This window comes from Phyllostomus discolor, chromosome 4 (assembly GCF_004126475.2).
Source record: "Phyllostomus discolor isolate MPI-MPIP mPhyDis1 chromosome 4, mPhyDis1.pri.v3, whole genome shotgun sequence".
NCBI lineage: Eukaryota > Metazoa > Chordata > Mammalia > Chiroptera > Phyllostomidae > Phyllostomus > Phyllostomus discolor.
Window position 1 is genome coordinate 3,552,060 of NC_040906.2, and position 11,149 is coordinate 3,563,208.

Consider the following 11,149-nt stretch of genomic DNA (forward strand, 5'->3'; position numbering starts at 1 on the left):
ATTGGGGGGTTTAAATGGAGAAGGACCAGAGTCCCCTCTGGGTTTCCAGACACCCCTGAGGACAACGTGCAAGCTGGACGTCATGGGACCAGGGCCTGGGCCAACGCCAGAGAGACAGAGTGGGCAAAATCAACAATGAGCCATGTTGGCAGAAGACAGAGAGTAAAGAGGAGTCACGGATGCTCTAAAACTTGGCACTTGTGAAAATTAGGTGGCTGGTGATGTCTTTCATTGAGAATGGGGAGCTGGAGAGGAAGCTGGTCGAGTTTCATTCACTCCCGGGGTATCCATGGCAACGGCACCTAGTGGGCCTGGATCCCAGATGGAGCGGGGCAGGAGATGCGGCGGGCTCGGGAATAATTGCATAACAACGATGGAGTCAGGCGAGGGGAAGAGATGACAAAAGAAGAAAGGAACTGGGTTACAGAGATAATACAAACGGTGGCCAGGATTTCAATGATCCACAGAGAAAAGGGAGGCAGATCACCGTCCACGGGTGTGGAGGATTAAAATCCAGTTTGCAAAAAGCAGAAAAGTGAACGGGAGGCAAGGCGGTTGAGCAGGAGCCGTCGACACAACTGTGCCGAGAAGCTTAGCAGGGAAGGCGGGAGGGACCCTGGGCCCAAGGAAGGGGCTGTTCTCTCGTTTAGTTGTTGGGTTTTTTTGCTCTTAAAGTGGAAAGACTTGATCCCTTCAGCGGGAAAGAGATGGGCGGCACGGGGGTGGAGAGCCCACGGAGGGGCTCTCCGTGGTCAGTCCCTGGGAGGGGAGGAGACGGTGGGGAGGCGGGGACCGGAGGGGGACAAGGATGTATGGGCGTGGGAAAGGGCAGGAGCTACTGTCCAAAGGCTCTCAGTGCAACAGCCATGGCTCCCAACAACGCAGGCTCTGACCTGGGCGTTCTTACCTCCAGGCTTCTACTCAAAGCCCGAGTAGACCCTCGCTCGGTGCCACGGGCCCGGGGACCTTCTATTTCCGGGGGGAAAGACCCTCCTCATGGCCTCTGAAAACAGGAAAGGAATGACAGGCTCTGTCCTTCACAGCGAGAGCTAAGACAACCTGGGCCACGTGGCAGTGCACTAAGCAGCGGGATCCTGACTAGCAGAGCCCGAGCCCGTCGTCCTGCTGGGACGACACCCGAGAACACGAGAGCTTCGCCTTCCTGACCCAGCTCTCCCACGCTCTGTCCTGCGTGGCGGTGTCGCCGCAGCCGAACCCCGTGCTTCCCTGTCCCCGCCGCCTGTGGTCTGCCTCCGTCCCGGCTGCAAGCCCTCGAGGGCACAGACGGTCACATCGCTCGGGCAGAGTCCCCCCTGGCTCTGCCCCGTGCTTGTGACACAGATTTGCAGCGTTGAACTAAATCATCACGTTCAAGGCCGTCTCTGAGACGGTTGCCCGTCTGTGTCAGCGACGCTCCCAAGGCCCAGGATGGCTTTAGAACTCAGCTCTGGAATCACCTTCTGAGAACTATCGGCCACAGTGCTTTCTGTCCGTGTGTATATTCGTCCCAGATGGTGTTTCCCCAGTGCGGTAGCCAACCTCCAAGATGGCCTCCCGGTCACTCCCGGGCTCGGGCATCTCCCTCCCGCGCTGGGCCAGGGCCGGTCTGCGTGGGTAACAAGCACGCAGCGGCGATGGCACGTCACTTCCAGAACGGGGTTGTAAAAGACTGTGCCTCTGTCTTGGGTGCTCTGCTGCTTGCTCATCTCCCTCTCTCTTTTGTTCTCTCGGGGGAAGCCGGCTGCCGTGTTTTGGAGACACTCAGCCCCGTGGAGAGGTCTACACAGTGGGAAACTGAGGCCCTTGACCTCCAGCCCATGAGGGTCTGAGGCCTGCCAGCAAGCATGAGGGCAACTTGGGAGTGAGTCCCTTGGCCCCAGGCAAGCAAGCCTTCGGATGACACGACATTCCTCCGTCACCATCCTGTCTGCGACCTTATTAGGGACAAGCCAGACACACCCCGCTGAGCCGCTGCTTCTGGGCTTCTGACCCTGGAAAACTGTGATCATAACCGATGGCTGCTTCAGACTGCTAAGTTTTAGAGCAACCGGACACACAGCAATTGGTTAGTAATCTGGTTAATCAGATTCATTTCTAAATGTCTTTTGGCTGCTTCTAAAGTCCAACCTAATGGCAAGTGTTTCCTTACCACCCTAGAGATTCAAAAGGTCGGGCCAGAGACACTGAGGGCGATTCCAAAAGAAGTGTCCAGAAAATGTCTCTGAGTGCAGTCTGCAAACCAAAGTGTCGCAGTTCGATTCCCAGTCAGGGCACGTGGTTGCAGGCCACGGCCCCCAGCAACCACACATTGATGTCTCTCTCTCTCTCTTTCTCTTTCTCCCTCCCTTCCCTCTCTAAAAAAAATAATAAATAAATAAAATCTTTAAAAAACATTGGAATTAAAAAAAAAGAAAGAAAATGTCTCGGCAGCTGTTCTGCTGGTGGAACGACTGTACATGCTTTCAGCGTGACAATCTGGAGAGGGTCCAAAACTGAGGTTTGCGTTTTTGTAAAAACCAAGCCTCAGATTGTAAGCCGTAGCGCTTCCCATAAATTGGAGTGCGATCCTGGTGAGGCTCGGACATTGAACTCAGTGAGACAGTTGGGTTTGTTCTATTCACTACGGCACTGAACTCGGTACATAGAGTGAGTTTCACAATTCTTTCGTTTCACAACAACAGAGGCTCTGGGGCCTGCCCGACGATGAACCTGCATCAAAGTCCTATCCCTGCCACTCGCTAACTGGGTCAGAGCGCCCGTGGGCAGTGGCGCCTGGGGCCACACGGGGACGGTCAGTGCACTACACACTAAGGGCCGGTCAGTTCCAGCGGAGCCTGGGGCCAGCTGCGGAAACTCGTTCAGCCTCGGTTTGCTCACCCACAGAGTGGGAAGGAACACGGGGCCGCCTCACGGGACGGCCGTGATGGCTGAGGGAGACGTTGGCGTCAAGCCGTCAGGACAAAGTATGGTGTGTACAATTGACACCAGGTGTTATGACTCATTTCTTCTATCTGAGCAGGTAACAACCTGGTTTACAGAGCGATCAGAAGGAATGAACCAGAAGGCTGACCTGCAAATGGGGGGGAAATAAGTACTGGTGATTCTATCTGCTTGTCACCAAGTGCAGCTGAGAGTGGGGGATGAAGAGAAGACCAGGAGAATCTGGGGTACTCAGAAAACACCCCAAACAAAGTGGGGCGGGGACAAGGGGCGATGCTTATTTCCCGAGACAGGTTTGGTATTTCGGTTCCGGGCAGCGTCTGAGTGAATTTTAACACCTTGAGTTTTCCTTTCCAACGACCGGCACAGCGAGTGTGCGCAGCACTGCGCTGCCTTTTCATTTCCACTTAAAGTAACGTGTAGTTCAGGGGCCACCCCCATGAAGTGACCTCGGCGGGGTCTGGCCCGAGGAGAGCCGGTCTGCCCACCTGAGGAGGAACGCAGGGCCACTTACCAAGCGACCGCCCGAAAAACTGCTCGCCCGTGGGCCCGCCAGGAGCAAGATCTGAAACACAACAGCAACCGTGAGGCCTCGCTGCTTCCAGAATATTCTGTGACCTCATTATCGATGCCCTGGACGGGCCTCTTAAACAAGGGGCAAGTGGGAGGTCAGCGCAGAGCTTGGCCACCGTCTGCACCAACCGGCAAAGGCCTTAGGAATGTGAGAATGGCCCCGGAGCATCAGACCCCCAAGCCACTGCACTCCCATGAGAGGCCACACCAGAAGGAAGGAAAGGAGAGCCCGCCCCCCGCCCCTGATCCCGCCAACCGAGACAGGTAAGGGCCGGTCCGTTCTGATCACTCAGCCGGAGGCTGACCCAGTGCAGCCCCGGTTCAGTCCAGACCCTCCCCGACCCCCAGCTGCACACTCCTGCAGACCGGGCCCTGCAGCTGAGGTCCTGCACCCAGGAGGGTGAGCGAGCGAGTTCAAGTTCAGAGACAGACCCATGTTCAAGGTGAAACCCCACATCTGCCCAGCTACTGGACGGGGGTGGGGGGTGGCATCAGATGAAGTCATGCACGGAAAAGCTCCGTGTAAACACAGGGACACGGAAATGAACAGTGTGTTACCACGGCCGAGAGTGAAGAAAGAAACCAAAAGAAAAGGAAATGTTTATTTTCCGTGACGACTGTACTTGTTCAAAGGTGATGTGTAGATGTGTCCAGTTTTAAATGACTCACTCACAGAAAGCTTTAATATGAGGTGGTTTCAAGGATTAAAGAAAACATTAGAAAGAAAAGACCTCCGCTTACCAAACAGATCACTGTGTCTCCATCTGGAGGATCCCATGATAAACCTGAAACCCATCTTCATAAGGTCAGGCGTCGGTTCGTGTTGGCGCGTGAAAGAGAGAAAAGGGCGAGACACAGGGCGGAGGGGGGAGAGGGGAGGGGAAAACGGGACAACTGTAACAGCATCACCAAGAAAACATCCTTCCAAAAAGGCAAATCTTATCTGGAGGACTCTGATCCATTACATAAGATGACACGTCATGTTAAATAAGTTTACATGGTGTTCAGTACGTATGTCTAAGGAAACACGTAGGGAAAAGCCAGTGACATTGACTAGGGCGCTTTCCCTTAGGCTCAGAATCGCTCCCAAGCGTCTGGGCCAGAAGGAGGAGGCCTGCTGTACGGACCGGCCCACAGACTGTGCTCGGTCTCTCTGTGGAGGCGCCATAAGCGGTCGGCCAGGCGCGCATCAGTAGCCTGCGTGCAGCCGCTGGAAGTCTACATAAAAACACCTCTGCCAGAAAGGCTGCGCACGGAAGCTCATCGCGTCGTTATTGATGACACCCCAACAGGGAAAATAACCCAAGTGGTGCCCGACTGATAAACAGAGAAATCAAACGTAGTACACCCGTGCAATGAGATACTACTCAACGATGCCAGGGAATTAGGTTCTGGTGCGTGCTGCCCCAGGCACGGGGCTCCCGGGCGGGGGTCTTCAGGAAAGAAGCAGTCACGGGGGGGGTGTGTCTCGGGGCCGCGCCCACAGGCAGCCTGCGGCGCAGGCAGAGCTATAGATGCAGGAAGGGGGTGGGTGGCTGTCGCCCGGGGAGAGGCGGAGGACGGAGAATGGCGGCTGGTGGGAGAGAGGTTTCTCTCTGGGACAACGGGTGTGTTCTGGATTTAGAGAGTGGGGAGGGCTGCACACTGCCACGAATACGCTGAAACCTCTGAACGATACACGTTTCGGTTTGCGGGGCCACACCCAGCCAACCGAGCCACGCTGGCCGGGGGCTCTCCCTCAGCTTGTGACAATTCCTTCAGTGAGTACTTACTGAGTGTTTACCCTAAATCAAACATTGCCCTGGGGGGACAAAAATAAACACTCCCGACCTCATGAGACAGACACTCCAGTAAGGAAAGCAGTCAGTGAACAGACAAATAAGTGTGTAATATACTTCAAGTCAGAAATTTCGCCCTGGCTGGTGTAGCTCACTGGATTGAGCACGGGCTGCGAACCAAAGTGTCTGTCGCAGGTTCGATTCCCAGTCAGGGTACATGCCTGGGTTGCAGGCCATGACCCCCAGCAACTGCACATTGATGTTTCTTTCTCTCTCTATCTCCCTCCCTTCCCTCTCTAAAAATAAATAAATAAAATCTTAAAAAAAAAAAAAAGAAATCTATGTACTCCCGCCCAATGTTGGCTGGAACATCATCCCATAACCAAAAGGTCGTGGGTTTGATTCCTGGTCAGGGCCCATGCCTGGGCTGCAGGCTTGACCCCCAGTCTGGGCCCATACGGTCCCCAGCCTGGGTGCCTAGGGAGGCAACCACCGATGCTTCTCTCTCCCCCTTCCTCTCCAGAAGCAATGAAGAAGCATCCTCCGGTGAGGACTTTAAAAAGCACGTACTGTGAATTTCACAGTATCGCTGTTAATCAGTGTCGGTGTGAATGAAGGAAAAGCGTGTCCCGCCACCCCCCACGCACCGGCTGTGGGCCAGGCACCAGGCCAGACCCGTGCCCATCGACTTCCTTGGTTCGGTCCACAGCCTATCGGGTGGTCTTTACTTCTGACATTTATCCCCTCATTTGAGAGGAAGAAGCTGCAGACCCCGAAGGCTGCGTGTCCGTATCCTGACCTAGCTGCTGAGCTGGCGGACGGTCTGCATGTGGGTCCGACAGAAACGACCCCCTTTGTTTCACTAAAACCACGGACCTAAGACTATGCCGACTCGCTCTCGGTGACGGGAGCTCCCTGCTCACAAGTCTCGGGGAACAGAGAGAGAGAGAAATAGAGGTGGATGGATGGATAGGTACAGACAGACAGACAGAGAACAGGCTGAAGGAAGTAGACAGACAGACAGACAGAGAACAGGCTGAAGGAAGTAAGGGATGCTGGAAATGAGCTCGTAGGTTAAAAAAGAGCGAACCCAGTGGGAGCAGCAGGGCGGTGGGTGCCCGCCCAGGCCTGGGTGACGTCCCCTCTATGCTGGGACAGCGGTGCACCCCAGGCCCACCCTGACTCAGAGAGGATCCCCAGCGCCCGTCATACCTCCTCGCTGCTGTCCGACTCGGAGCTGGAGGACCAGCGGCAGCGCACCCACACGTCCTGCACCTGCCCGGCCGACATCCGCACGGTGCTCCTGCAGGCGGCTGCCGGCTGGAAAGGGCGGGACAGTGAGCAAGCGGGGTCTGCGGCGGCTCCCCGGGGGGTCAGGGGCCAGGCCACGCTGCGGGGCCAGACACAGCGGGGCAAGCGGCATGGACAAATCCACAGAGGCCCCTCGTTCCTCCAAAACGAAAATTTCTCAAGGCATAAGGAGAAACTAACGAAGCACTTAAACATCTCTGAGGTGTTTGGTACATCCTGAGTCCCAGGAGAGCAGACGCCCCCTTGTGAGCCGGAAGGGGCTGCCCTGAATCCTTTCCCACTTGGGGAGCAAGAAGTGTGTGTGTGGAGGGGGGGACCCAAAGGCTCTGATTCGGCCTCAGATTTCACTAGAAACGGGCGCTTGTGACCCTGGGTGTGGGTCCTTTGTAAAACTGAGTCACAGCAAAAAGTCTCGGGAAGCCCTGGCTGGCGTAGCTCAGTGGATTGAGTGACGGCTGCGAACCAAAGTGTGACAGGTTCGATTCCCAGTCAGGGCACATGCCTGGGTTGCAGGCCACGGCCCCCAGCAACTGCACATTGATGCTTCTCTCTCTCTCTTTCTCCCTCCCTTCCCTCTCTAAAAATAAATAAATAAAATCTTTAAAAGAAAGAAGAAGAATATGTTTTAAAAAATTTAAAAAATTTTTAAAAACGTCTCAGGAAGCAAACAGTAAAACACTAAAGGCCTCCCGTTCAGAAGTTCAACACCATTCGCAGCGGCCCTGACGCACACTGACAACGCGGCAAAGCCCCGAGAACACGCATGTCTCCACACGAAAGCCTTGGGCAGCGAACGTCGGGCTGGCGGTGCCGCCCGGGGAGGAGGCCGAAGTGCGGGCCGTGGCCTGGGCCCTGGGGGCACGGGGCCGAACACGCCGTGTGCTGCCGTCCATTCCCAGCGCAGCCCCGGCGGGTCGGGGGGAGAGGTGCTATCTGACAGTCAACCGCAAGGGAACGCGACTCCCGCGGTCAGTGTTTTGAAATCATTTTAAGTCCAACATGAAATGCCTGTGGGGTTTTTGACCTCTTCATATTCACTTTGCTGGGAACCCTCGTTGTGCCCATTTTAGAGAACAGGAGACTGAGGCAGCGGGGGATTAAATAACCTGCCAGGATCCTTCAGGACCACAGACTCCAGAGCTCACGTCCTCAACACTGGGCCGCCCCACCCCCACCTGGGACCACAGCACCTGCCTCCCCGTGTGGCCGGACCCCAGGCAGGGGCCCAGCTCCCAGTGGGCCACCAACGCAGCTCCAGGTCGTGGGAGAAGACCAGGCTCTTCCTCATGTGAGTTCCTGGAGCGGCGGTGGGTGGGCCCTTCCCAGCCCACTTACCACGTAGTGGCCCCTCTGGAAGTCACAGGTGGCGGGGTCTTCCCCGGAGCCCCTCCGGCAGGTGGTCTCTCGGACGCTGAATTCTATGTCCATGCTCAGGCTGTCCTCATCCAGCATGTTGACCTGCGAGACAACGGGGCGTCCGTTTGCCGCCCGTGCTCCCGAATGCACACCGCAAGAAGTGCCTCTCCCCGCACAGCATTACAGAACCACCCCCCGATAAAAGTGAATCAGTAAAAAGCTATCGGCCATCTCAGAGTGCCCTGGCTCCACGCCCCAGTTCCGAGCCCCGGAGGGAAACGTGCTTTGGCAAAGGCATTCGCTGCTCTAGGTGGACGCTGGCACCAGCACCTTCTCCGCGTCCCAGCCCCAAGGCCAGCGCCGCGTCTAAGGACCGAGCTTTACAGCTGGTCCTGGTTGTTCGCAGGCTCCACACGCGCAGATTTGCCTGCTCGCTAACATTGACTCGCAGCTCCGTGTTTCAGTGCTCAGGGTCCTCCTGCAGCCATCCACGGGGACGTGAGGACTCCACAGGAGGGGCATCCGAATGCTGCCCGCCCGGCGAAGGTAGATGCTTGGAAAAGGCCAGAGAGGGAGGCAAGAACAGGCAGGTTTCCAGAGAGGATGGGGGTACACAGGACACAGAGCGGCGTGCCCCTCTCCATCACGTGCCATTAAGGATCACACACTCGCGCACGGAAGTGTGTTTATTGGCCAGGGTGCGTGTGTCTGGGCTCAGGTCTATACAGGGTGGCCCACACGCTGGATTGTGCCCAGGGCAGGGGGCCGCGCCCACCCCAGCTCATCTCCCGGGGCCAGAGCCCCATGGTGCCCAGAACCGGCTCTCCTGGGACTCATCCTCACATTCTAATTCATCTGAGTATTCACTGTCCTCTGCGGTGGGCACAGCTAAATCGCAAGCAGGCCCGGTGAGAGGACATTGATTTCCCCACACCCCACACCACCAGTGGGTTTCATGATGCGCCAGAGACAGAAGCCAGTGGAGTGGGGGTGGGGGAGGAGCGAGGTCCTTGACTCTGGCCCGGTGCCCTTCCGGAATGGATCACCCTCCGGCCTGGCGGCTGACCACACATGTCTCTCACCGCCTCCACGCCACTCTGGCCACGACAGCCTGGTTCCAGGCCGGACACCCCACAGAGCCCTAGTCCCCCGTCTCCGTGACCTCTGGCCCATCAGAAAAGACGGCTGGGACAATTCAACTGATTTCCGGGGACTCTGGAAATGGGACAGCGAGCCACCTTCTGAAGAGGAAGGGTCAAGGGGACTGTGTTGTCCTTGGAGACACAGGAGCCACATGCCCCTCCCAGCTGGAGAGGGGGCAGGCTGAGGGCGAGCGAAGGTGGCCCCCCCTGCCGGGACGACAGACACGAGCACGTCCCCTCCTTCCCACGTAGGCTGTGATGGACAGAAGCCAGCCTGCCTCCCAGCTTCACAGGACCTAACTGGAGGGCATCCCTGCCCCCTTTGCCCAGGGACTCTCTGGACGCTGACCTCCCCTGGGGACAGGGAGGGGGCAGGCGGCTGGCTGTCCACCTTTCTCACTTCCTTGGGAGGATTTTTCTGCTTCTCCCTCTTTACCCATCACAGGCTTCATCACGGGACGCCCAGGAGACTCCTCTTTCCCTGTCTCCAGTGCGAACAGGACACAGAGCACTACAGCATTGACAGAGGAAGGGGAAGGCTTTGGCTCGGAAGCCAGAGTTTACTTCCTACCAACATGAGAAGCAGAACTGCTGAACCTGAGACAGCCTCGTTTCCAATAAACGAGCAGTTCTTCCTAAAGAGTCCAAAGAGGAACCCGGGGGCATGGGCTGCGCGGCGGGAAGGCCCGGAACGGGAACCGGGCCAGCGGGAGGGACGTGCCCAGCGGAGGACGCACGCAGGCTTCCGGAGAGCTCCGGGGGCCTCAGGATGGAATCGGAAACGGCCGGAAAGGTGATCAGCTATGATCCCTTTAAACTGGGACCGATAAAACCCAAGTGCCCCCAACCCACCGACCAAAGGAGCCGGAAAGCGGCAGAGAGAGGCATGGAGGGCAGGCCCGCGCACTCACCCTTTTCACGGAGCCTCTGAACGCCCGGAACAGGAACGGGCTCACGGACCGGGAGTTCACGTCCGCCACCGAGGCGCTCAGGGCCTGCCGCAGGGAGGGCAGGTCGTAGTCGTACACCGGGACAGCTGCAGGCGCAAGCACACGGGGCACGGTGAGACCCGGCGAGCCCCGGCGCCCAGGCCGGGACTCACACACCTCGGGCCCCAGGGAGCTGAGCCCCTCACCTGCACAGGGCCTGTTCATTCCGAGGACGAACACGGCCAGTATCCCCAGCACCAGCTTCTGCATTCTGAAAGGACTGTCCTTTGGAGCCAGGGAGGTTGTCTCCGTGCGTGTGGGGGTGACGCGCCTCCCGAGAGCAGCTCTCTCTTGCTCCGGGGTGACCGGCTTGCTCGCCCCGACTGGGGCAGTCTGCAGTGTGCCCAGAAACCATTGATCCGGGTGAATATTTACCGCCACCTTCTCCTATGGAGAGGCGCCAGTGTGAGGCCGCTCGGGAAGCTGTGACCTGAACATGGGACTTTAGCCCGAGGCGAGGACGCCGGGAGGCCCGGGGGCTGCGACACGCTGTTTGTTTTTCTCGGCTTTGACTTCATGCACACACACACCGCTTATGTCTCTCTGTCTCCGGTTCTTTTTGGGAGGGAGGGAGGGCATCTCCTTTTCAACAAAACTTCATTTTAAATTGTTGTCTGTTTAGTCCCTCTCATGTTCCTAAAAACCTTGCAGTTGACTGTTTATGAAAAGTGTGTGGTTATTTCAAGATCTTTCTGGAGATTAAAACTGCAAAGAAGATGAACCCAAAGGACAACTCAGCCAAGCAGGGACCCACCTCCTCCTCGAACGGGCCTGTTTGCACTTCCCCGGGACAGTGAGGTGTTTGCACATTGACGGTTCTCGCGCACCGTGGAAGCCCACCGTCGTGTGCGAACCACTGAAAAGAAGAGACGCTTCGTAGTAGCTGCAGGGTGCGTGCCGTGCAGGCCCTCGTGGTCTCATCCTGGGACTCACGCGTGAGAAGCTGTGTTGCGCTGCGGCTCGGAACGCCTGCACTTTCTGGGCTCCACCCTTGTCAGGAGCGTCGTACCCTTGGTCACGGTTCTCAGCAGCCCTGAGCCTCAACGTCCTCATCCATACA

General features: G+C 57.2%; 1 protein-coding gene across 1 annotated transcript; it reads right to left on the reverse strand.

Annotated features, from left to right (window-relative positions):
* Positions 1-893: 893 nt before the first annotated feature.
* On the reverse strand, positions 894-10,314 carry SPP2 (secreted phosphoprotein 2). The gene is made up of 7 exons (XM_028508370.2): positions 10,236-10,314; positions 10,012-10,136; positions 7,938-8,060; positions 6,504-6,611; positions 4,255-4,309; positions 3,455-3,505; positions 894-1,003 (listed from the first exon to the last, which is right to left on the reverse strand). Exons 1-7 carry the CDS (start codon positions 10,297-10,299, stop codon positions 918-920), a joined length of 612 nt encoding a protein of 203 aa, XP_028364171.1. The 5' UTR covers positions 10,300-10,314; the 3' UTR covers positions 894-917.
* Between the last annotated feature and the right edge of the window lie 835 nt (positions 10,315-11,149).